The 27535-nt window shown below is 35.8% G+C and overlaps 2 protein-coding genes across 7 annotated transcripts in view; one reads left to right on the top strand and one right to left on the bottom strand.

Moving 5' to 3' along the window:
• The window catches only part of LOC144967354 (E3 ubiquitin-protein ligase CHFR-like), a 27546-nt gene extending 15955 nt beyond the window's left edge, over positions 1-11591 (bottom strand). Inside the window, exons 1-10 of the mRNA XM_078904461.1 lie at positions 11373-11591; positions 9118-9211; positions 8167-8215; positions 6804-6867; positions 6528-6608; positions 5967-6040; positions 5644-5734; positions 5175-5283; positions 4562-4637; positions 4180-4258 (exon numbers count right to left, since the gene is read on the bottom strand). Coding sequence (XP_078760587.1) covers positions 4180-4258; positions 4562-4637; positions 5175-5283; positions 5644-5734; positions 5967-6040; positions 6528-6608; positions 6804-6867; positions 8167-8215; positions 9118-9211; positions 11373-11475 — 820 coding nt within the window. The 5' untranslated portion in view covers positions 11476-11591. The remainder of the gene's footprint in view (positions 1-4179; positions 4259-4561; positions 4638-5174; positions 5284-5643; positions 5735-5966; positions 6041-6527; positions 6609-6803; positions 6868-8166; positions 8216-9117; positions 9212-11372) is intronic.
• On the top strand, positions 11235-27535 carry LOC144967353 (uncharacterized). Of its 6 annotated transcripts, none has more exons than XM_078904460.1 (8): positions 11836-11905; positions 16645-17008; positions 18174-18204; positions 19512-19710; positions 20560-20703; positions 21481-23306; positions 23667-24537; positions 26115-27535. In XM_078904460.1, the coding sequence occupies exons 2-8, from the start codon at positions 16724-16726 to the stop codon at positions 27328-27330; spliced, it is 4572 nt and encodes a 1523-aa protein (XP_078760586.1). In that variant the 5' UTR covers positions 11836-11905; positions 16645-16723; the 3' UTR covers positions 27331-27535. The 6 variants fall into 6 exon arrangements, with proteins under 6 accessions (XP_078760581.1, XP_078760582.1, XP_078760586.1 ...); XM_078904459.1 differs by having other exon boundaries at positions 11884-12010; XM_078904455.1 differs by lacking the exon at positions 11836-11905 and adding an exon at positions 11235-11311 and having other exon boundaries at positions 21481-24537.

Raw genomic sequence — 27535 nt, 5'->3', positions numbered from 1 at the left:
TGTCTATATCTGCAGTGATAAGGCCACAGCAAATGTTTATGAAGGGGGTGATACAGTAGAGGTTGTCCAATGTGGATGTAAGCAAAGGTCCAATCTTATGTTGAGTTATTGTAAAGTAAGAGTCATCATCATTGCCTTTTTCACCCTGGGTCAGGGTATAGGCCACAGACAAACAGTTTCCATCCTTCTCTATCCTGAGCCAACTTTTTTATCTCATTCCAGGTCTTACCACTTCTTTGTATATCAGCTTCTTTAATTCTTCTCCATGTTCCTCGTGGCCTTCCCCTTGATCTTCTGCCCTGAGGGTTCCAGTCCAATACTTTCTTTGTTATAGTTGAGTCATTCTTTCTAAGCGTGTGTCCAATCCACCTCCATCGTCTTCTTCCTATATCCTCTCCCACTGGTTTCTGCTGTGTTCTTTTCCATACTTCTTCATTTTTTATTCTATCCATCCATTTTATTCTGAGTAGCTTACGCATGCACCTGTTTACGAAAATCTGTACCCTCCTTATACATGCCTGTGATGCGTTCCAAGTTTCACATCCATACAGTAGGACAGACTTCACGTTTGAGTTGAAAAGTCTTAGCTTTAGTTGAAGGGAGATATCTTTAGTTCTCCAAACTCTGTTCAAAGATGTGAATGCAGCCTGTGCCTTTCCTATTCGTGCTTTCACCTCTGCTTCCGTGCCTCCATCCTTGTCAATTATACTTCCGAGATAGCAGAAAGTGTCTATATCTTCGAGTTCCTGATCTTTTACTTTGATCTGCTCCCTTTGACGCGTACCTATCCTCAAGACCTTTGACTTTGCAGGGTGAATTCTTAGACCAATTGATTCCGAGAGGCTGTTTATAATTGTGGTTTTTGCTTGCATCTGGTCCTGGGTGTGGGACAGAAGAGCCAGATCATCTGCAAAATCCAGATCATCCAACTGTGTCCAGGGGGTCCACTGTATCCCATTTCTTCTCCCTTTGGAGGTTTCCTTCATTAGCCAGTCAATGGCAAGGATGAACAGGAATGGTGAGAGCAAGCATCCCTGCTTGACACCAGTCTTAATTTCAAAGCTGTCAGTAAGCTGATCTTCATGTACAACCCTGCAACTTGATCCTTCATACATTTCCTTAATGAGGTTTACTATCTTTTCAGGGAGTCCATAATGTGCCAGAATTTTCCACAATGTTGCTCTGTCAATACTGTCGAAAGCCTTCTCGTAACCCAGAAAGTTGACAATAAGAGGAGAGTTCCATTCTATAGACTGTTCTACTATGACTCGCAGAGAGGCAATCTGGTCGGTGGTTGAACGGTTTTTCCGAAAACCTGCCTGTTCGTCCCGCAGTTTAGCATCTGTTGCATTCTTAATTCTCTCTAAAATAATACGGTTGAAAACCTTTCCTGGGATAGAAAGAAGAGTGATGCCTCGATAATTATTACAATTACTGAGGTCCCCTTTCTTTGGAAGCTTGATAAGATGTCCTTCCTTCCAATCCTTTGGGAATATCCCGTCATTCCAGATTCTCTCAAATAGTGGGTGCAGGGCCTCAGCATTTCTTTTCGCATCAACTTTTAGAGCCTCCGGTGGAATCTGGTCTGGTCCAGCAGCTTTCCCCCTTTTCATCTTGTTAATGGCACCCACAATCTCTGCTATCGATGGTGGATCACAGCTAATTGGTAGCTCATTCCTTGCAGGCAAAATTTCTGGCTGGTTGTCTGGTGGTGGTCTGTTCAGAAGGCAGTTGAAATGTTCCCTCCATCGTTCAGATTGAGCCTCTTTTCCAAAAATAGTTTTCCCATCTTTGTCTTTGACTGGTACCTCTGGTTTCCCATATTTTCCAGCAAGTGTCTTGGTAGTTTGATAAAGGATCCTCATGTGTCCTCCAGTCGCTGCTGCTTCTGCTTTCTCTGCAAGTCTGTTCATGAATGCTTCCTTGTCTTTCTTCACAGATCTTTTGACTTCCTTAGCTATGGCTCGATACTGCTCTTGTGCATCCAGCCTTGAAGCCCTTGTTCGGCTTGCATTCACTTGTTCCTTCCTTGTTCTCCTCTTTTCAATAAGGTCCAAGGTGGTTGGACTTATCCATTCTTTATGTTCCGATTTCTTTACCCCCAATACCTCATGGCAAGTTGTTATGTAGACTTCCTTGATCTTTGCCCAATGTGACTCTACATCTATGTCCTCCTCGAGCTCAGTAAGAGGTTGGAATCTATTACTCAATTGTAGTTTGAATTCCTCATTCTTTTCCCCATCAAGTGCATTCACCTCGAATTTTCTTCTTGTATGTGATCTGGCCCCGTGTTTTCTGAGTCGGAGCTTAAGCTTTGCCAATAGCAGGTGGTGGTCTGATCCAACATCTGCCCCTCTCTGTACTGTCACATCTTCCAATGAACGTCTGAATCTACGAGAGATACAAAAATGATCAATCTGATTCTCTGTCACACCATCTGGTGAGACCCAAGTTGCTTTGTGGATCCTCTTATGGGGGAACACTGATCCTCCAATCACCAAACTGTTGAATGCACAGAAATTTGCAAACCTCTCTCCATTATCATTCATTTCTCCCATGCCATGACGTCCCATGATACCTTCATAGCCTACGTTATCCTGTCCCACTTTTGCATTAGCATCTCCCATCAATATGTTGATGTCTTTCCTTGGCAACTTGTCAATGACTTGTTGTAGCAGACCATAAAATGTATCTTTGTCCTCATCTGTTGCATCATTTGTTGGGGCATAGATCTGTACAATGTTCATGCTGATCTTCTTACTCCGTGTTGTAAAGGACGCCATGATGATCCTTTCTCCGCATTGTTCCCATCCTCTCAGTGACTTCTGGGCAAACTTGCTTAGAATTATTCCTACTCCCTGTGTATGAATCCCGTCCCCTCTCCCTGAATATAAAATCTTCTCCCCAGACTTGAGGTGTTTCTGTCCGGATTGTATCCAGTGGGTTTCGCTTACTCCAAGTATATGCAGCCTGTATCTTCTCATCTCAGTCACAACTTGAGAGCTTTTTCCTGCTTCATACATGGTGCGAACGTTCCACGACGCAATTCGAAGCTGCTTGTTTGGCGAAGACGTCATCGGGTCAGCAGAGTCCTTTCGGCTTTGTCTGTTGTCCTTCATAAATTCTGTAATTCCAGAAACTCTTCGGTCGCCCAAGCTAAAAAAAGGATTTAGTTTGTCTGTCTGTGTTTCTGTAACGGTTTGAGTTTAACGGAAAGGGGTGTTAACCCTTTGCCAACCCCCAACCTGGAGGACCAGGTGACTCAAAGATGGGGGAATCACACACCATTAGTCGCCTTTTACGACACGCTGGCTTGGCGTTGGGCTATTCTTGACCCTCTCATTTGAGGGACCCCGGACACCACACGGGGAAAAGTAAGAGTACCCAAGAGAAATGATCAGGTGGACCTCCCTATGTCAGCAGGAAGAAAACCGATCATCAGTATGAGTACACCATGCTTATCACCATGGTCAGACTGCAAGTCTGACTCACGATCTGGATATCAAAATGGATGGTAGCCTCGTCATTTTTTAATTACCAATTTTGTCCTATCAGATTTAATTTTTCAATGATTTCTTTTTTCCAATTGAATCTTCAACTATTTTTCATCTTTTTTACAACCACAGATGCAAATTTACAAATATTTACAATCTTAATAATAAATATGTCAAACTTACAAAATATTATTTACGACTTTATGACCTTTAGGACCACATTCCTATATGCCTGTGAAACATGGACCATAACGAAGGAGATAGAAAGATAAATTGATGCTTTGAGATGTAGGTATACTGAAGAATTCTGAGAGTACCATGGACCAGAAAGAAATCAAACATTCTGGTTCTAATTGATGGAGGCCAAAGGTCCAGAAAACTGTTGGCAGAAGTTAAAATAAGAAAACTGACTTATTATGGACACATTCGGAGACACAACACCATCCAAAAATCACTGCTAGAGAGAAAAGTAGCTGGCAGAAAGGCATGAGGCAAACCAAGGAAGTCTTAGATAGGAAGTGTGGAGGTTACAACTGTCAAAAAGATAATTGCTCGGCAATGGCCATTGAGTGTGAAGAATGGCGTTCCATGACATTCAACCTCTATAGGGAGGCGGAACTCTGGTAAGGTAAGGTATGACCTTGCTATTTGAACTAATCATAGAAAAAGGCAGACAAATCAATACCTGGATGTGCTTTCAGGTAGGCATCCACCAGGTTGTTGACAAGATGATTCTTGTTGATACGGTCAACTTTCATGCGACACTGGAAAAAAAATTTTATGGTGTTTATAATAATTACAAATCTCAGAACAAAGGAACTGAGCCATGTTACGAAATTCTTGAATTTAAAAACAAAGGGTTACAAGGAAAATTTTAATTTTTCTAGTATAAAATAATCAATTTCCATAAAAACTTAAGAACAAAAAAAAATAATTTTAATATGTTTTGATAGTATTGAATCAATGTTCATTTACAGTAAGAATCATAATCATTGGACTACCAAAAATCTTAAGTGAAACAGTTTGTTTCAGACATCATATAAAATCTGCCAATGCTTTTAAATTACCGAAGGGCACTGGTCCGATTTCTCCATCCATTCAGAGTAGCAACCAGAGCAAAATGAATGCATACATGGCTGGAGACTGAGACAAAATAGAAAAATAAATATTGTCAAAATAGGAAGTCAGTGGTAGAAAATAAATTTCTAGTTTTTAATGGGTTTAATTAAAATTGAAAATTCGTTTCAGTCTATCAATGACTGAAAGGTAATATCACAATTTCATTCAACACATTAAAAGCTAATACATATAAAATATGATACTAAAAAATTTTTTTTTTTTTAAATTGAGCTTTTATATAGCGCAATTTCCACTAAACATGCTCAAAGCGCTTTACAAGGGGTCTCTGGCCAACAGCAACATGTAACATTTAGGACGGGACATGACGCCTGTAAGGCGATATTACAATTTTTTTTCGAACGGAAACAACGCTGTTAATGGCCAGGTACTCATTTTACACCTGAGTACGGTGAGAGAATGTGGGTAAAGAACCTTTTCCAAGGACTCAACTATGCGCCGAGCGAGACTCGAACCCAAGATTCAAGTTAAGCAAGTGAGTAGTATTGGAAAAAGTTTACATCCATAACATTTATCATAATGAATTAAAGTTCCTCATCTCACCTGATACAGTCGTGGAGAATATCCTGGCAAATAATACAGGTAAGCGTCATCAACATGTCACCATCATCACTTGCAGTAGCCTTGCTGGTGGAAGCTTTAACTTTATCCTCTGTGGATGAAAAGTAAAATGAAAATGTATGTGAAACAAATTCAGTGGTCTCAGATTGATGGTGTTCAGATCCAGTCTTTTTTCTTTTTTTTTTCTAACTTACAAACATTAGTAACAGCAAATTGAATTCAGTGATAATATAACAAAAGATGACCTCAATTTTGATGACCATTTAGTATTATCTCTCAGTTCCACTATATTTTAAATTGAGATATTCCACTTTTTTTTTATATCTACTATCATTTCAGTAAATTGTTTTTATGCTGTTTATAAATGGAATGTTCATAATCAGAAGTAAAAATGATACCAATGGTAAAATGATGCCATTCATGGAGAGCATACTGCATCTTTGGAAAATACCTTTCAGTTCTGTTTTTTCCACCTGCTTTTTCTCCTCTGAGCAATCTATCTTTTGTTTCTTCTTATGTACGTCATTCTGACCCTGTGCATTCTAAAAAAGAAAAAAAGAGAGAGAAAAAGAGAAAAAAGAAAGTAAGAAAAAGAGGGGACATTGAAAACATCGTCAAGGTTGAGTGTTCTTCCTTTTCTTTACTTAAGTTTAGTGTGAATAGGAATTTTTTTTAATTTATGAGTGTGAGAGATGTAAATAAAGATGATTATCTTGGATATCATCATTTAATTCTAATAAAGAAATGACTAAAACAACATTCCTGATTGGTTACCTTTCGCTTTACACAAGGATTCTTATCCGAATCACCTGATGTTGTTGATTCATTCAATTGGTTGACAATATCATCTGTACAAGAAAAGACATAGAGAATTTAGTAGACTTAAATTTTGAATATGCCATTAAAATAAGAGCATAGCTACCAAATTGCAACCTCCACCCCCCTTTTTTAAAAAATAGAATGCTACTCTGAGCTATGTAAAAATAATTTACTTAACACATAATCGCACTCGGGTGAAAATGATAATCTGCCTAATGGAGGGATAAATAAAGTGATATGCAGTACATTGATATGCTTCAATCTAAGGAAAAGTGCTATATATAAATGTTCATATTTATTTTTTTTTTTTTTACTAAATCTAATGTTCCCTGCATTTTGGAATTCATCCATTATTCTCTTACTATCCATTAGTTTACAATTTAATAAAACAAATAGTTACTAGGGCATTGGAATTTTCAAAGATTAAGGATGAAAATAAGGAGGGCAGAAAGACACCCCCTTCACCACCCCACCCCCAAAAAATGTGAAGTGATGTGGAGGATAAAAATAAAATACCTGACAGGGTGGCATCAACTTCGTAATCTTGTGTCATTTCTTCTTCCAGTGCATTCTTCTCTTGATATAAATAACCTATATCTGGAAATAAAATCATCACCACGCAAATTACACAACTTGAAAGGAGGAAGGTCAAGTTCCAATGTTAATTCGATGACTTGTAGTATCAAGAAGCACAAGTGACTACTTGTCAGACGAGTTTGCAAGCATATGGAATGGTTTTGTCATAATCTACATGCTATTGACCACAAGAATATAAATAAAAGGAAGACTTACTTTCATGTTGGGCATTCTTTTTATACACAATATAAATCTCATCCCCATGCTGTAATTTGTAGCGCTGGAAAATAAAAAGGCAAAATGTGAACATTAAAAAGATGGCACAGGATGTATATATGACTGGGTCATCATATACATCCCTTTGATATTGTATTTCTATAAACCAAATCTTTTAAATTATCAAATTGTACACATTGCTACTATACCTTAATTCTCTCAGCGCCAGGAGGCGCATAATGCCCGAACAGTTTCCCTCCATTTGCTACAGTCTCATTGCTACTATAGACTGAGACTTAAAGTGTTATCATAATCTTTCAATAAGAGAAAAACATACACTTTGAAATGTGCTGTGATATAAAGCTTTGGTGAGTAATTTTCAACATCTTTGATTTTAATTGCTTCACTAACAATTTGTGTAGATTTCAAATTGAATACAGTCGACTCTGTTAATTTCACACTCCAGTTACATGCTACACATTCCCGAAAAACTGATTTTTTTTCTTATCTCTCCACTTCTCTGCTTAATTGCTACACCGTCATTCCATCTTAATTGGAGAAACATATCTAAACTTTATAAGAGTAACACTAAAAGACCTGTGCATGTGTGTGTGCATGCATGTGGGTGTAAAGTTTTAACTGTCAAAAGATGATAACACCCCTGACAAACACTGAAAAACTTGATATGGTGGACAAAATCCAACAGGAATACTTGACAGATGATCTACTAATATTGGCGAGATTTGAGACAAGGGTTTATAAACAGCTTGCACAGAATAGAAAGCAACGCTTCACGATTACTCTTCTTACAAACAATAATGTCACATTTTGTTGTGGATAAAACACAGAAAAAAAAGAAAGAAAAAAAGGATATAAGTAGTAAGAAAAGTGTAAAAAATGGAAAGCTATTTTGCTATTCTGTCATTACATAATTTTTCTAAGGGTATGAGATACTGTGTCAAATATTTCTCAAAATCTATTCCATAAAATTGTCTGAAAATTCCCATAGTTATCAAAGAGATAATGTATTATGTCACCATAGAGAGATTTTTTTGATAGGGTATGTGTATTTTGACTTATAATCCAAATTATAAATTTTTATGCTAAATGCTACAATGTTCATAGGAGGGAAGAACATGAAGGTTATACTTTAATTAGTTTTTGCAGAAAATTTGCCACAAGATTGTTATACTTTTTTATGCCAGAACCCCCCCCCCCCCCCGAATCAGGACACAAAACGGGTACATATATATTTTTTTTTTTTTTTGTCCTATAATGAAGATACAGAATGACTAAAACCACCCAATATAGGTAATGTTTTTTTTAGAAAAGACCCAAACCGCCCCTTAACAAAAGTACTTACATTTCCTTTCGATACTTTGATCTTCATATTCAACAGTGTACCATTAGTGCTGTGGGTGATATAGAATACAATGATTTGAAAACTGTCAGATATTTCAGTCATGTGGCCGTCGACATATAATTAAAACACATTAGATGAATGTTAAGACTAAAGTTTATTTCAAATACAATCTCACTGAAGTCAAACCTTTAGTTCCATATTTTTCAAACATTAGTCCATGCATCAGTGTCAAATGAATGAAATGGTTGGATAATGAGTTTAGATTTAGGTGAAGATGATGATGATGATAATAATAATAATAATTAAAAGTGACATTTGTATAGCACCATGCCCCAATTTCAATAGGCTCTGGGCGCTTTACATTTCTAAAGATGGTTGAATTGTTTGTTAAATCATCATTAATGTTCCTTTTAAAAACATGAATTCACATGATAATAATAGTAACTCTAATAAGTAATTCACATCCAGAGACCCTTACTTTTTAAACAGACGCATTCAATACATTTTAACCCTAATCGTACAGCGGGGGTAATTTTGTTACCCCAGGCCTTCTTTGTGTGCTTTTACCTTAAGAAAATTTATAATTAGAATTTTTCTCTGAAATTTCAACAATCCTCAAAAATTCACTTTTAGAAAGGTTTCTGCCCAAATGGTTACAACAAATTGCATAACATAGCGACCATTGACGATTTTGCAACATGTCAATTTTTTTATAAAAGACGGTAATTTAATGCCCCCACTTTCCAGAGGAAAAAAAAACTTATATACTGATCCGTACATAAGAATAGGAATATTCTTTTATTTTACAATGTATTGTTATGGGGTAACAAAAATACCCCCCCCCCCCCCCCCCCCCCCGGATGTACGAATAGGGACAGTTCTTTATTTTATAATATATTGTCATATTGTAACAAAATCACCCCTGAATTACATTCTCAGAATAAGCTTTACCTAGTATCTGAGAGCCATATGCCATCATCAGCCCTCTCGATTATGCAGTGTTTTCCTGATACTAACTTGTTTCCAGAGAAGGATAAGTCACAATCTGGGGGGAAAATAATGCTAAATTGTTTGTATACTGTTCTTATGGGTTTTTACAATACTTGCAACATTTCAGGTCATTTCAGTGCTTATATAAAAAAAAAGATTAAGAAAAAATAGATAACAGATCTGCATTCAAGAGAAAGAAAGATAAAGGTGGTTGTTAAAACAGAGAACCCAACAGGTTACCCAACATAGCAATTCACAACAACTCAATTGTCAATAGCCAGTCAACAACAAACTGGAACTCACTGAATTGAAACATAACTATACAAACGTTCTCACATTTGTATGTTTAAATAAGCAAGTCATGTTCGGGAACAGATGTGTGAGTGGAATTTTTTATAAAGGCGAGCATCTAAATTGCGCAAATCCATTAAACATGTCCAAAGTCAAAGCGTGTTACAAGGGGTCCCCAGCCAACAGCAATAGTGAGTAAAGAGTCTTTTCCAAGGACTCAATTATTATCACTATGCGCTGCTCAGCAGAGTGTGACTCGAACCCTGGACCTTCCAGTCTACTAGACCACACATTAGCACTGTAAGCTTTATGCAATCGATCTGTATAGAGTGTGGATGAACTCCCAAATACAGGCACTACTCGGGGAAGACATGTGATTATACCTCAAATGTCATAGGTATTTATTAAACAATACTATACATTATACTATTAAATGCATTCAAAGATATATGAAAATAATCGGTAGTCGTATATAAGCCCATATATATATATATATATATATATATATATATATATATATATATATATATATATATATATATATATATATATATATATATATATATATATATATACAATACATAAGGAAGTATTGAATTAACAATTAATAAAGATAATATCAGCAGAGATGCTTTAAAAGTCTTATACCTATTATAAAATGTTTCATATTATATAGGATAGAATTAATGGAAAAAGAATAAATTAAATGCAGAGGTTAAAAACAATAAGAGCCTAAATATGGATTACTTCCCTTTTTCTGAGATTTTGTCATGTGGCGGAATATCTGGAGGGAAAATTATAAAAAATCCCCGAAATTGTTCTGCTGCTTTCTAGTTGCCATTCATTAAGAAGAGAGTTTAATACTAATAATATCTCAGCTACTTTTAACTGTTAATTTGGCTGCTTTTGTGTGGAACAGATAAAATCTGGGATAACTAAAGCGACAGCAAAACTTTCAAAGATGACTGAAAGGTTGTATCTCGATTGCAAATCTAAATCAATAAATTGATTGAAAACAAACCATTTTTCTGGACTAACTATAATACTAATAGAAGATATTGATACATTTTTTCCCACTTTGGGTAAGTTGTAAGGCTGCAGCTATTCGGACTCAAGTCTGAATAGTCTTCCATGGCTATTCGGACTCAAATTCCAATGCGCAAGTGCAATCAACCGATTATTCGGACTCAGCCTGAATAGTCTTCCGTGGCAGTTTTTGCTTGTTTGTTGCTGTTGTTTTATTTTATTTTATTTTTAAAAATATTTTAATTATTGATAATTGCATAATATTGACGCAAATCAAAATTATGATTGTAGTAACTATGAACAGGTTCAGGTAGTCTAAGCTCGATTAATTTGACGAGAAATACAAAATCATAGATCAATTGGGAGTCCAGATGGAAATTAAAAAGAAAAGAGTTAAAACTCTTCAAAAGTAACAAAAGTCAGTAAAGTAACTGTGGTTTTTCTAACAACATAACACAATGTCCAAATAAAATCAGGACAAAAATAAATAATTTAAAAATTACATATTCTGGATAGTGTGAGACAGGCAACAATCCTTCTACAGTCCAAAGTAGGGGTATGAGTTGAGTCAGTGTGATAAGAGCGAGCTCTTTTTCTAGTTCTTTATCACTTCCACCCTCTGCCCACTGTTCACATTGTGTCGTCCTCCCCTCTGTATACGCACGAACATTAGAGTTTACGTCCGAATAGCCACGGGAGACTATCCCGACTCGAGTCCGAATTGCCACTTCGAAATTGTAAATAGGCTAGGTATCACTCAGGTGAACAAGTCAGTACTATTAGTCATTGAAGTGGCGCCCGTATGTGCAATTTCAGCCTAGACCACTCTGAGGCCTTGGTATAAGTATAACTTTTTTTTTTTAATTAGCTATCTAGATACTTTTACTTTTACTCTTTACCTTCATTCCGTCCGATGACAAATTGATCGTTTACAATTAAAACTGGAGATGAATCAACATCTGTAACAGAGACTAGTTGAGCCCAAAAATTTTTCTCTGACATAATGAAAAATGTCAAAGAAATGTGCAATCACAGTGATATTTTTCTTACTTTCTTAACAAGCTTATTTTATCAATAAGAAATGTCTTGTCTTCTCTTGTCTACTTTCATTTCCTCTTGCATTGGGCAGTTGTTATTGCCAGATATTTACAGCCAACTTTCTAATTTTCAAAATAGATATAATAAATACCAAGATTCAATCTATGTCTTATTTAAAATTTATTAGAGCTTAATTGCAAGAAACTTAAAATTCGATTTTTGTTTGATTTATTCTAGAGTAGTTATAGAAAAGGAAAATACGACCTAGTTTTTCCGCTAAATACTCAGATACAATGTTTACAGAATGAACATTACCGAAAATACACTGCTTCGCGGATGTTGGCAACATGAATGGTGTGTAGTGTGTAGTGTAGTGTATACAACAAGATATGAAGTGAGTAGAAAAGTGCCAGAAGACAATAGAGAATAAAAAAATTTTTCGCGGCGGTGGTGGGGTTTGAACCTGCGACCTTATTGGTACGACAACTCCGCCTGGCAGGTGAGAGCGTGGCTCTACCGTGTGAGCTATCCACGAACACAAAAATATTCGTTTCAAACCCAAAGTCATTTCTAGATCCCTCTCTCACCCACTTCTTGAGATCGCCGATTCGTTCACCACCATCGCGAAGTAATTTTGACCAGCAGTTAAGCCTAATAGCCAATATTCTCATCACAAACATATAACATAGAAACGATTGAGACATTGAGTATGCTCCGGTGTATGGGGTGAATTTTTAATTCAGAAAAGTGAGTGGAGCAGGCACTTATGTTGGTAACAACAAGATATGAAGTGAGTAGAAAAGTGCCAGAAGACAATAGAGAATAAAAATTTTTTTCGCGGCGGTGGTGGGGTTTGAACCTGCGACCTTATTGGTACGACAACTCCGCCTGGCAGGTGAGAGCGTGGCTCTACCGTGTGAGCTATCCACGAACACAAAAATATTCGTTTCAAACCCAAAGTCATTTCTAGATCCCTCTCTCACCCACTTCTTGAGATCGCCGATTCGTTCACCACCATCGCGAAGTAATTTTGAAGTGTAGTGTATGTATTTGTTTGTGTGTGTTATGTTTCTTTGCTGTCGCTGTCAGCGACTCATAGACATTTCTCCGCTGGTGACACTGACACTGACACTGCTTAATTGAAATTGAGTGTGATGTAAATAGCTATAAACTTATCACATGTCAAGATGTAGGTACATCTTACAATGGTTATTTTAAAACCTTATATATAAGGTGTTGTAATCAGAATTTGTGGCTGCCTGAAGTGTTACCAAAAATTGATAGCTTTGCGGTTGCTTGGCTGGAAACCGTACAATGACAATGTGTAGAGTCTACTGTAGAGTGCTGTTTCATTCTGAAGCCTGCCATTTTCACGTGGACATTGTAACTAATATCTTGCGGTAGATTGGCTTATTATAATTTTACACACACTAGCCCAAAATGTCTCTCATGCGAGGAGTCGAGAGACGTACAGAAGGCAAATTTGTAATGTGACAAATACAATGATTGATATGGTTAACAGATTCACTTTCACATGCATGCAGTAACAAAATCCCTTGCCAATCTATCTATCTAGTCTAGACCGTGGTTTAATTATGATGAAAAGGAATTTTTGTTCCTGATAGTTGGAACTGTTGCCATTTTGTAAACCAGTTGGTTATTCAGAGTCAGCCCAGTTGCACTAACTGAAAACAGATATCCAAAGTCGAGTCCCCCAATGTTAATAATGGAGTTTTTTTTTTTTGTTTTGTTTTTTTTGGTTGTTTTTTTTTTTTTTTTTTTTTTTTTTTTTTTTTTTTTTTTTTTTTCAGTACTCAAAGCGGTTTACAGGGGGTCCTCTAATTTTTCTTTTGCAACCACTATCCATCTCATCTATATAAAGGGAGCATACAGAGGTAGAGCCTAAAAAAGCAATATATACAATCAAAATATTGTACTGCCTAAAGTCGAGTACTCATAAGACTCATTATACAAATATGTGACCTTACGTCTCGAAGCGGTATTAAGTCAGGATTTGGAAAACGAAGAAAATCGGTTTTAAAGTGAAAAATGTCAAAGTTATCAAATTTCAGTTTCTGGTTGTTTCAGAAACTACAATCATTTTTCTACACAAAAACATAATAATTCAACATAAATATTTGTGATAAGTTGTGTAATTTCAAGTTTTAAAATACAACTATCCGTGACGTATTCAACACGAGAGTTGCCTTTCTCTCAGATAGCCACCTTTTCCAAAGCTTAAAAATACTGCATGCTTTCTCCGACATGTTAGGTATCACAGTAAAAGGCATGTCTTTATCTATCTCAGAGAATGCATGGCTAAATCGACAGTTACATGGTTCAACCAATGATGAGCTTTAAAAACTGTAAACAAGACTAGCATTTTCCCTAACAACCTTACAAATAAGAGATTCTGATTGGTCGAAACTGATCACATGCGCCTCTCGGCCATTGAGGTACCCAGGCTTTGTATTGTCACAAAGGTCGGCATGGTCAAGGCATGCATGCTTTGTGTGTGTGTGTGTGTGTGTGTGTGTGTGTGTGTTTGCGCATTTTGATACACACCACATGTTCTTATTTCTTTGTCTAACTGCATTGTGTAATAAGACGAAGTACCTGTCTTTCGGAAATTTAACAGTAGCTAGGTCTTAACGTTATTTAAATTACTTTGTTAGGAACAACGGTTTCATCGACTTAGAGATTGCCTACGATAAGCATCTTTAAAATAAAAAAGCTGAAAAGAAAACAAAGCCTTCCAAAATTAATGAATTGGCGATGGAAATACTAACAAAAATTGTTAAAACAATCCACAATGTTTGCGAACGCTAAGTAAAAGGGGAGGAGAATTAAATAGCTGACAATTGACCACAAGGTGAGATGATAACTAGTGACATGTCCTAAACAACTGGGAGTTCTAGCTCTAAGAAGAAGATTCAATTACATGATTTCATGCTGTCATTACAAAATAAGCCCCACCCTTCCTCCTCAAGCTGTCAACGGAGTCAAAATGGAAACGCTGTAACAAATGATTTGACTAGTCCAATTTTATTCAAATGCAATCTCATTGGTCAATATGTTTCCAATTGATTGACTGACTTCTTATAAAACAGAGGTCTTTTCCTTAACTATCCAGCTCAATCACAATCACTCTATCTCTCTCTCTCTCTCTCTCTCTCTCTCTCTCTCTCTCTCTCTCTCTCTCTCTCTCTCTCTCTCTCTCTTTCTTTCTCTCTCTCTCTCTCTCTCCCCACTCCCGCGTGTTTCTTTCACACATACAAACACAAACAAGTACACACACACACACACTTTTTCCCTCCTGTCCTCTTTAATGCACAAGCACCCCCCCCCCCCCCCTCTCTCTCTCTCTCTCTCTCTCTCTCTCTCTCTCTCTCGTGTGTGTGTGTGCGTGCGAGTTTCTTTTCCTTGCTCTCTCATCCTCTTTCTTGGTATTTCTCTCTCTGTCCACCCACGGCTTTACGTTGTTTCAAACTGTACTGAAAATAGTAGCTGTTCTGTAACTTTTGACATTTTGAAATTGTATTTCGTCTATTAAATAAAACAAAAATGTCATAATAATAATTCTTATTTCATTGATTGTTTAATTAAATGTAAAAAATCTGTCAACAAGTGAACAATTTCATGAAGCTGCAGGCATTTATTGGTGTTTTTATTAATTCAAGAGCATTTTACATAATAATAAATAACTACAAAAGTAACAATTGGATTATTGCAAAAATTTGTGTGTGTATTATTAAATGCATATTCTAAGCTCATGCCAAATTTTATTTCTCTTGTTAAATTTTCAATGCCCGTATCCAAGGAGTTTTCTTTGCCCATTGATTCGACTGCATGAAAAAGGTGCCTCAATTTCAACGTCGATTTCCTCAAAACTTAGTTTTTACACTCTCCCTACTTCTATTGGTCATATCTCGGCAATGAAGATTCAGAATTTTTAAATTTGGTATCACATATGTGGTGAAGGATCACATATGAGTAAAGTGCTGAACTATGCACCGACACAAGCCGGATCATATCACTAGACCATTTAAAATTCCAGATAACATGAGGATACACAAACATGTAAAGTATAATCTGAAATCCAAATAAACAGACTTAATACTACTTTCTAAGAACACACACACAAAAATACTAGATACTTAAAAAAACAATCTTTTAAACTTGGAATGGTAACTTTGTTTATAGTCGAGCTTCATTGTACAGCAGAGAGTAATGAATAGGTGCGTTGTATGAGGATGGCCGTACATCCATATACAAAACAGTAGGTACTGATTGTCTCATTTAGGTAATGGTTGTACAATGACAATGAGTGATGCTCATGACTGCAGTAAACAGCATTACAACTATAACTGCAGAATATTTTCAATAAAAAGTGTAAATTGTGTCACATGTTGCAGATCATTTCAGGAAATCTATAAGACAGCAATAAACACCTTTGCCCAAACCACCACCTGCATCTATATTCTCTTCTTCATTGTTGTCATAATATAAGAAACCACAATGAAAGATCAGTCTTCATAGTCTGTGTGTATGAGGGGGCATGGTTAAAATTTGATGTGAAGCGCAGAACACTGATTATTATTAGAAAGGTCACAACTATGTTAGACATATTAACCTTAATGTCAAAGGGCTTCGCCTACAAAGAACAACTGTATTATCATTAGCAATAGGGACTGAGTAAAGCTTCATATTGGTCTGGGAAAGATACTAGAATTTTTGTATCGAGTGCCAATTTCAATAGCTGATTATCGCTATATCAATGTAACTAAACAGAGTTTTTGTTTAAACGTATGTCGCTATTTTGAGGTTTTTGTTACTGTCAATGTATGACAAAAATTTCAGGACCAGGGTGCCATGTCACTCAAGCACTACCACTGTCATGTACTATCAACATGACATGACAAAAATGAATGAATCAAATAATATAGATATTATAGACATGTCACTTGAATACATCATTATGGATAGGATTATTTGATTCATTCATTTTTGTCATATCATGTTTATAGTACATGACGGTGGTGGTGCTTGAATTAAAATTTCGATATTGAAGTGTCAAAAAAGAAATATTGCAATTCAAGATCATTGAATGTTTGTTATATTTACTTCCTACAGGCATCTTTGATAGTTTTAAGACAACCATACCCATGAGTTAAAGACAACAAATTGTAATATTGCCTACAACTTTGCGGAGATGATGGATATAAAAAAAGAAGTGACCCAGGTCATGTCAGAGCTCAAATCTGCAGGCACCAGTAGAGTTCACTGTAGCAGTAGTTTGTATGGAGCTCTTATCATGATAAGGACTACCTTGATTAAGTCTAAAGAGGCACAAATTCAATTGATACAAGCTGGATGTATTCCGTTATTGCTCGGCTTGTTGATTCCTCCTACTGTGACAGGAAACTGGTTAAAGACAGTAGATATCGTCATCAGCATTCTTGCCAATATGTGTCTTGAGGAAGAAGTTAGAGAACAGGTATTTTGCATGAACTAGAAACCCTATAATCCAATTCTTGAAATTGTTGTTTTCAAATTGTGTAATTCTTTGGGGTAAAAAAGAATAAGGAGGTTATCCATAGGCACGTAAAAATAACACTAGAGATTGCCTGCACGCTTTTTTAAAACTCATATAACCTCCTCAATTCCCCAATAGTAGCCACATAAAATATAAATGAACTATTTCCAAAGTTTATTGATTGTGTAGCTGCAGTAGTTTCCATGGGATCAAACACTGATTAGAAAACCTGATTGTTCTGGGGTAGGTAGTCCTTCAGATCCATAATGCCCATTGTGCCTAGTTTATTTCAGTTTTTATATCTTTTTTTTTAACGGACATTAAAAAAAAAGATTGTTACCCTTTGGATTTCCATTTGTTTCAACAAGCTAAGGTCACAATTTCCTTGCAATTTTAGGTTAAAAGATATAACAAAATGTCCATTTTAACAATTTTATGTGCGAATTGACTTAAACTGTTTTGAAGACAGCCCAGGACTTTAAGATAAGCTTGGAAAATGTCGGATAATTCAAAACTGACAGTGTTTCATATACAAGGCTTTTTCAACTGTCATTTGGGCTGTGTTCCAAAAAGATGGGCACATTACATGTCTTTCCCATATCATGAGCTTGGCTTGGAATTCATGCTAACTGCAAAATTAATCCCAACAGTTTTCACCAAGAGATTGGTAAAGGCGGTGCTACTGAAGCTGAAGCTCCTGGTGAAAACTTCATACCTCAGTCATTTATTGTCAACAATTGTTAACGTTTTAGGTTTGGTTAAAATTGAATCCAACAAAGAAAAGTTTAGTGGATCATTGAAGATGGAAATTTTAAGCTGTTTACCTTGCAATTTTTCTCTTCCAAAATTGCAAATTTCCGTAGGACAAGATATCTATACTAGATGTTGTCATTTTATTATCCTTTTTTAGACTCTGTCTGATAAGGGATTGAACTGAAATTTATTGATCATAATATGTTCATTGCAATTTCTAAAATTTCTCAATTTTGATTGATGCTTACATCTTAATACTGTCGTTACAATGTCTATAATTTGGAAATTTAGAAAGTTTGAAATATAATATCAAGGTTTCATATCAGCTTCTGTCAACAAATTCAATACAGCAGAATTTCTGATTTCATTTCAGGTCATTTCTAATCAAGGGCTGTCTTCTATTGGTAAGTTTTCTAAATAATCACTGATATAATTCATAAATTCATTGATCAGTAGCATGTTTTTCACTGGTATGACACTGTTGTTTTTCTATTGGCAGTGGTCTCTATAAGCACGGTCCACAGGAATCAAGCAGAGAGTGCTTATGTCCAGATCTTGCTTATAAGTCAACATCGATTTTTTTTTTTCTGTCTTTGCTCAATATTAATATTATGTTAAGAATAACATTTTCCACTTAGTTTCCAAATTTATACATTATGGTGTGCACCATGTTGCATGCTTTGAACTCTCATTGGTCCATTCAAAAATAATTGTCTAGCTTTTTTTTCTATTTTTAATGTTATTGTTTAAGGTTAAAATATTATGTTTCTGCCACAATATGCAAGAGCATTACGCCATAGATGTGAGAGGAGGGTGAAAGAAGATTGAGATTGTTGTTGTCTAACTTCCAATTTTAGAGATCTGTTTATGTCATTCTGGTTTCGCCATGTGCCTGCCTATAGTCTTTTGGTGAAAAGGAAACATGGATTGTGTGTTTCTGAGAGTAAATTGTGTTTTGCCTTGTAAATCATCTTTTTATAATTTATTATTATTTACCTTTTGATATGCTTCTTGTTTGTTTGTTGCAACACATTTAGGTCATATCTGCACCAGTAAAAAGGAAGAAAATTGGATAGTGGAAAGATTCTAGATGTACAATAAAAAGGATTTGAGGAAAAAAAGTAAGACAAAGGGGAGTGGTTCAAATAGGGAACAGATGTAGATTCCAAGAGCATACCACCAATGTACTTGAGTTTGAGATCACCTAAATGTCTCACCCATACGCCAGCACAAGATCCTACCAAAAGGAACACACTCAAATGCTAAATGCTTACATTATACATTCAAAATAACAAATATAGTAATACATAACAGAGAGATTATTTACAAGGAAAAAAAATATAATCTCCCAACACAATATCAATAACTATGCAATTGACTGTTTCCCTCCCATCCAGGACTCCGGCCAGGGACAGGACAAAACCAAGTTATCTCATTCCAAGACAAAGACAGAAAGCAAGTTGGAAAACAGATATAAGGAGATAGAAGACACAGTATGTACCTCACTGCCCACTGTGGTAGGTCAGGAACCCCACCCAGGATATGCTTCTTGTAACTATCTAAGTGTACAGGGATTCCTTTGAAATAAAAAAAAAACCCGTTGAAAACTACATAAAATCTCTTATTTGCCTGTCATCGAACCAAGAAATGTGAGTCACTATATTGGTTGCATACTTTGCTTTAATTTCAATACTCTCATAAATCTTTACAGTTGAAGCTACAAAATGCACGGAAAAAGAGAGTATCCACAACCGAGGAGTCAGAGCAGTGGCAAACTTGATTCAGCATTCTCCCAAAAGTGATGAAATCTGTGAACAGGTCTTCAATCTTGAATTTCACATATTTGTTGCAAGGAGGCTGATGGAAACTACCGAAAAGGAATGCAAGCAGACATATTTGAGAGCAATCAGGTAAACTATAGTTCTTGCGTTGGTGTTATTATGTCATATCCAATCACTACCTTCAAAGCTGTTAATTTTTTTTCAAGTACTCAACTTTGTGCTACCAACAGTTTGACTCAACTAAAATAATGAGAAGGTTCAATCCCAAATAGAGGTGGGCTGATTTTTTGGTGTGTGTGTTTTTTTTTCTTATAATTTTCCGTCTCTTTGCTTTGTCTGGCACTGATTTATACACGCTTTTTCAGATCTTTATCCTACACCAGTGCCTGTTTCCTAATTTATCACTTTGATCTCTTCAAAATAAGAAATGAGCTAACTCAAAACACAAACCCTTATGAAGAATATTGGGATTAAATCGTCCAAACTATCCTGCAATCTCTGTGATGCCGTGATAGCATGTCTGATCAGTAATCAGTAGGTCTGAGGTTCGATCCTCAGATGAGGCAGGCAAATTTTTTTGAGATGTTTATTTTTCTCTTGTATTTTTTTCTCTGTTTTGTCTTGCATACACACTTTTTTTTTTTATCGTTAGCTACTGGTCACAGGTGAAGTCTCATACCGTTAGTCTACAAAGTCACATCATCAACTGATAAGTTATATATTGAATCGTAAACTGAAAAAAAAAAAAAAATATTTTCATAGGCAACCTCTTTCTTGAGATATATGAGGCGCATATGAAGGGGACTGGCTATCTTTATTGATGATGAGACTTCATTTAGGTTTGGAACACATATTACTATCAATTACTCAGAGGACTGAATTCACTCACACTGTACACAGTCCTTCAGAAACCTGAATGCAGACTTCCATCGTTATTTGATTTTCTTTGTCAAGTGTCTATTTTACTTTATTATCCAGATTATTTGGGCAACAGAAAAGTCAACTATTTAAAGTGATTGACAACACCAGATGTGTTCAAGCAGTTGCCATTGTGCTCAAAGAAGATGATGTCAAGTTGAAGCATAAGTCATTAAGGATTCTATATGAGTTCAGCAGTCTTAGGTGATTTATGAGATAAGCATCAGTGCACCTCATTTGCCGATATTAGTCAAAATAACATTTTTAAAAATAGACAATCAATTCCAAAATGATTTTATTTGAAAGTGTAATCGTAAAATTCTGTTTCTCGTTATATATCTCTGTTATCAAGCAGAATTTTTTAACTTGAAATACTAATATAGATTTACCATGACCTTTATCAAGCTCGTCATAATTGTCAAATCATTCATGTTCAAATCAAGACATAACAGTCTCATGTCTTTGTACAGATAACTGGATTAGGTTAGCGTGTCTAGTGTCATTCAATACAGCATCTGAATCAGAAGCAAACAAACCTGAAATGAATCTGCAGTCAGTTAAAAAGTCTAATTTCCTCTGTCCACCAAGCAGTGATACGGTAATTGGAAAGCTAGCAAATTGTGATTCACGCTTCAGAAGTTGCAAAAACTCTATTCTAATAGACTTTTTTATAAGTATCCTTTTCCCTGTTTTAATTACAAAATAACATGCAATTATTAGATTATATTGGCCTTCATTATATTGTCATATTTTGTCCAATTTAAAATTTGTCATGCCTATGATTTTACAGATAAACTATTATAACAGAAATATGACTATTTACAAACGGATATTTAGTGACTGGCCAGAGATTCTAAAATACTGACCATAAAATTGTATCACCAATGAATTCGAAATAGAAATGCACATGTCTCAAGTCCCATTATTTTAATGGGCTTTCTTTTTATATCTGTATAATTCATTTCATTTCTATTTACACAGGTGTTGTGGGAGTTTTGTAGAGCAGATATTGGCTGCAAACATATTAGAGGAACTTGTCCAGTCAGCTGAAAGCTCTGATGATGAGCTTTCCTCCCTTTCTCTTCATATAATTTTAAAATTATGTGAAAATGAAAACATTCGACCCCCTCTTGGTGCTGCTGGTCTCATATCTACCTTCATGCGATTGTTGGATTGTGATAAAAAACATATCAATCATATCTCTATCATGAATGCATTGTGTCTATGCTGTTTTGAGGCTGTAAATAGACACAGACTCCACCAAGAAAAGACATTAGAGCTTTTCGTGTCATCACTAAATTCACATCTTTCAAATGATACAGGAAAGTTTTCTGTTTTACAAGATAGAATTATAAGTAGCCTCGTCTGTTTTCTCTACAATGATGAATGTTTTGATAAGCTGTTAGAACTCGACTTAGTCAAAGTTTTAATTGGTCATCTGAAAAGAGTTTGTAACCTTCAAACTCTGAATGAAGATTTGAGCAAAGAAGTGGATTTGATTTTGTCAGAGAAGAAAAATGAGATCAAAGATGCAACATCAAGCGAATTTGAAAGCAATTCAAATAGAAATGATCAAAGCCATCAAATTATCAATTCCAGTAATTCAATTGAAAATGTAGAGTCTGAGAACAGTGAAGGAAATGTTATTTGCACTCCATCTGAAATGTTAAATGCATCTGACATTTTAGATCAAGAAATTATGGATATATCAATGGATGACACACAGGTCATTAAACCATCTGAAATACAAGACTCTAGACACACATTCAGCATTAACAGCCCTACTTATCAGATGGAGCAACATTCCTGGCGGCTTGAGGACCATACATCAGGCATCACATGCAAAAACTATTCCGAGGATCCTCATCAAGACGATATCATCAATCCAAAAGTAGCCACAGAAAGCTGGGGTGGCAAATTTTCACCCTACAGTCCTCTCAGTGCAGCTTCTTCGTATTATTCTCCCGCCTATCCCTCCCCAGCTCACAGCTTTGGTTCCTCACCAAAGCACTCCAACTTTCAAACTGGTAGTTTTCATTTAGGCTCACAATCTCCTCAAAGCAGTCCTTCATGGTCTCCGTCAAACTCTCTGCATTCTGAGGATACGTGGAGTAGTTCAGATCAGGCTGGCAGAAGTCCAAACAATTTATCCCTTTCTCCAAATTTTCATCAGGGTCAGTTCAGTCCTCTCATTAACCCGTATCCAGCGTCACCTCCTCCTATATTTTCAGTTGAGGATAGAAATATATGTGAAAGTCCTCTGTACAATTCTCAGGTATCAATTGCTAGCAATAGAACATTGGACAGCCAAGAGGACATTTTCTCAGAATCGCCTAAACCAATGTTTCCAGCAGAGCCTCAAAAAAGTTCCGATAAATTTTCTTTGTTGTCAGAGACTTTAAAAGTAGAGAGTCAACAAAAACTGATATATTCGTCATCAGAGGAAGAAGAAGAAGAGGGAGGCAATAATCCTACCATTTTAGATAAATTGTGTAAGAAAACTGGAGTAGAAGTAGAGAATGAACAGATTCAAAATGATGAAGCAATTGGAGGAAGATCAATGATGAGTGTGAATAATGGTAAAGGTAAAAAGAAGGACAAAAATCTTAGTCATATTCCCTCAACCAACAGATATAAATCCATTGAGATCGAGATAAATGATGAAAATGCAACTTCACCGATATGTTATCATCCTACCACCAGTGTCCCCTTTGTGAGACTCAATTCGGAGCCATGCTTCAGCATATCATCAACTAACAGCAACTCTATTGACAAACAGGAGCTCCCTAAAAAAGGCCAACAATCAGGTGAAAATTTTACACCTTCACCTCATTTATTTAGTGTTAAAGGCAGTATGAAAAGTGGCAAAAGATTGATTTCCAAACAATTCTCATTCCCTAACAAAGTATCACTGGCCTCAATGAAAAATAATTCCCTATCTCCTAAACATCCATCTTGTTCATCTTCACCTTACAGAATCCAGTTTGATTTGCCATTCAACAGTCCATACACGAGTCCATTCTCACGTAACAGCAATTCACCTTACACTAGTCCTAATCCTTATCACCCTCACACAGCTGAGGTGCTTCATTCAGGAGGTGAAGTTCTCAGCAATACTTCATTAACAGGTGATAATAAATCATCTAACAAAATATTGTGTTCCACAGACAAAACCTGCCTTTCCTCATCACTGCAATCTCTTCCACCACCTTGTTCAACCACATATCAGGACCGGTCTCCTGAAACACATCTGAGTGGATCACATTCAGATTTGGATCAGCCTTCAACCTCAAAATCAGCAACCGACAATGAAAGGTTAAGAAGGATTAAAAAGAAAACTGAAGAAAACATTTTGGTTTTGCTGTCCAGAATTTCTGTCAAAACCAATCCTTCACCTTATTTACCGAAATATGATATTTTGTCTACTCTTACAAAGTATGTGGCTGTAGTTCCCATCCCTCTGCAAAGATGTTTGAGAATCATTTTCCGGGTGTTTCACAACCCACATTGCTTTGAATCTGTTTTACTAGAACAGGCTCCAGCTTTGATAGTTAAGAATTTAATTTTAGACCAAGAAGGTAAATTTCCTTCTGTTTTATTCAAAGACCAAAAAGACGAAAAGCAACATGGCCACGAAACTCATCGAGAGATAAATTTTGATGAAATAATAGCATCCTCTCAAAGCTCTGAGACACCATCTGATTTTGAGCTCCAGATCCAGTTTGAATTTGGTGGCGATGCATACAGTAATATGCACCAAAGAAGTTTTCACTCTGATTTGTTTCAACCCAATTTTTCATATAGGAGTAAGTCTTTGAGCCATTGCATCCCAGGAGATAATTCCTTTTTGTACTCTCAAATGCCATCTGAAGACTTGACTCGGATTAGAATACACAAAGGCATAAATTTGATGAAAGTAATCACTTCACTAGCATTGTCAAGATACGGAGATGGAGAAATTCAACGCTTATGGTCACGAGGAACAGAGTCTGAGAAATTGATGTGTGCCATTAGTCTTCTTAACATGCCCATTGGATGGTGAGTATTATGAATTGCTATAAACATTATAATTCAGATGGAAATTATGAGGGCTCCTCACTGACGGTTTGTGTGTGAAAAGCCACAAACATAATTTATACATTTATTTTTTAAAAGAATCATAATGAGTTAAATTTGTAATACAAATTGAATTTTGAATTAGTTCTGATCGATTGGTAAAAAAAATTTAAGTTGGACAAAGCACAGGCCTAAGAATCTTGCTCCTCAAAGTTGATAATCTCTGCCCTTTCACCTTACATATCCGCCTTTTTTATTTCACTGAAATGAATCATTACTACCACAACCACCACTACCACATCCTTATCATCAATAAAACAATCACCACATCATCATCTCTACCACATCATCATAATCCCCACTAGCAAACTAACACACCCACCACATCATCAACTCTACACCCACTACATGATGCTTACCATCACTACATGGACGTGGTGAATGGTTTCAATCAAGGAATAGCCATATAGATTATATATATATATATATATATAATATATATATATATATATATATATATATATATATATATAGTTCCAACTACCATTACTACAACCATCACCACATCATCAGCTTCATCACCACTACTACTACTACCACCACCACCACATCATCATCATCACCCTTGCCACCACTTTCACCATCCTTTACTACCACCACTACTACATCAACAATGGCAAAATAATTAGCACATCATCATCCCTACCACCAAAACTACAACAATTACGTCACCATCATCTTTATAATTTTACTAAAAACACGTCAAGTATTTAACAAGTCTTGTCGGCAAGTATGATCTAGCCTCTAGCAGCATAGTTTCACTTTGACTTGTAATAACCAGAGAAATCATATGAGTTAAGACTATCTATATACATCGAGATCCTCAGTTTGTTCAATTGATTTTCGTGATGATTTTATTCTCTTGAGAAAGGTTTTGCACTTTTTTTATGACTTTCACTTGGCCATTTAAAAGAAAATAATGGGATAGGTGCTGTGTCATAACAAAGCAGTGAAACTCTTTTTTGAAAATTGATTTGCGTGACCATGTGAATCAAGGGTACCACAGCTCCCTTTTAAAAGATCCATACCATGAATGTTTGACTTGCTCTTTATAATTTAGAAATTATGCAAAAAGATAAAGGGTAATGCTGTCGGGTTATCCCAAGGCCATGAGCTCGGACTAAATCTCACAGTATTTGTCTAAATAAGAAATGTATGACAAATTAGAAAAATGTAGGGTGGTCTTTTAATGTTATATAATTTTTTAAACCTTCAGTTGTTCGAATCTATTAATTTAGACAGTTTTCACAAATATTGTAGGGAATGTCTTTAATGAACAGCTTGTATCATATTATACAAATGCAACTTATGATAGTAATAACGACTTAAATGTACAATGGGAAGTTACTCAAAAAGTGGAATATTTTTAATGAAGTTGAAAATTAAAGTCTGAATTAAGAATTTTCATTCAACAATTTTGCTTTCATGATAAACATAAGTAAAATTGAGGAATTTTAAAATTAAACCTTTCTTTTGTTTCTTTTCTTTTTTTTTTTCAGTGGACCCTTACATCGCCATCAGATTATCTTCAAGCATGGTGCGCTTCAGCAAGTGATTCCGCTCCTATTTTGTAAAGAAGCTCCTCATGTCAGGGAAAGTATTGTAACTGCTCTGAGTCTTCTTGCCCATTTGTTCAAGATCAAGAAAATGACACCAAAAATTTCCAAATTATTAAATACATGTCCCGATTTGGTCCCTAATGGAAGTAATGGGCATGGTTGCAGCAGTACTGGTGTTGAAATAAATGAGAACAAGATTTTAGCCAAAGGCCTCTCTGATGAAAATTTAAAAGAGACAGCAAATGATATTTCATGTAATTTTGAGAACATTTCTAACAAGTTCAATCTAAACCTTATAGTGGAACACAATGAAATGCGGGTGAAGAAAGTGTTTAGGGCTTGCAAAGAAATTCTTATGAAGAAGTCTGAAGTTTTTTCTGCCATGCTTGGTGGTGGCTATGCAGAGGCTGATAAAGTGGATATTGAATTTTCAGATGTAAACTGGGCAGGTTTTGAATATATTCTACATTTTCTTCACGGTTGTGAATCCGGCTGTGCTGTGATAGACTCATTATCTCTTTTAGACTCAAATGTTGTCAACGACTGTGATAAGGACTTAAATACCGAGGATAATCTTGTAAAGACTGAAAATCAAGAGATAAATAAAATTGAGAGCTTAGGCTTAACACCATCAGTTGAAACAATGACCTTTGCTGGAAATTCAGAGATTGCAAATTCTGAAAGTGGTCAATGCAAACATACACTTTTAAGTGAAAGCGGCCCTTCATCATTGAACATAAAGAAAAAAGATTCAAATGAGTTTTCAACAAAGAACAGTCCATCTACTTCATCCACATCTAGTGAAAATAGTAGCAATGTTCACCATATGACTAAAAAAGTTGACAATATACTTGACAAGTGTATTGATATATTGACAGTTGCTGACCGATTCCTTATCCAAGACCTTATTCCATACTTAACTTCCGTCTTATCTCATACTTGTCTGTACACACGTACTGTAACTGACATAATATACATTGCTTCCACCTACAAACTCACTGGTCTGGCAACGGATTGCATTGTGGAGGTTCTTCTTTCTCAAACATCTCAGAAAGACATTGCTAGTTTATTTCAAATGCTTGGAGTCGAACTGGATAGTGATATAAAAGAAATGTTGATAGATATACTCATAAGTCTTTTTGAAAAGAAGCCATAACAGTCTTGAATGCAAAGTTTTATTTGTACCTAATGTGGTAGGTGACGGTTGATCTGTGATAGCAAATAATTTAGGTGCAAATTGCTATGCATCTGTTTTTCTTGAATTTTATACTGTTATGCACTTGTTTTTCTTGAATGTTAAATACGGTAATACTTAGACAGGTTATAAAATAAACTCTTTTAACTGCTATCCAATGTTCAAA

The sequence above is a fragment of the Berghia stephanieae genome, chromosome 3 (genome assembly GCF_034508935.2).
Source record: "Berghia stephanieae isolate SIO BIC M18660-M18661 chromosome 3, UCSD_Bste_1.3, whole genome shotgun sequence".
In the NCBI taxonomy this organism is placed as follows: Eukaryota; Metazoa; Mollusca; class Gastropoda; order Nudibranchia; family Aeolidiidae; genus Berghia; species Berghia stephanieae.
Note: the sequence above shows the minus strand (reverse complement) of the source record. Positions and strands in the feature narration are given on the sequence as shown.

Excerpts from the sequence above, each read along its gene's own strand:
- LOC144967353 (XM_078904455.1), top strand. The coding sequence starts at position 16,724 with ATGATGGATATAAAAAAAGAAGTGACCCAGGTCATGTCAGAGCTCAAA. Across the intron at positions 19,711-20,559 it reads ACATATTTGAGAGCAATCAG|ATTATTTGGGCAACAGAAAA; the intron begins GTAAACTATAGT and ends TTTATTATCCAG. Across the intron at positions 20,704-21,480 it reads TATGAGTTCAGCAGTCTTAG|GTGTTGTGGGAGTTTTGTAG; the intron begins GTGATTTATGAG and ends CTATTTACACAG.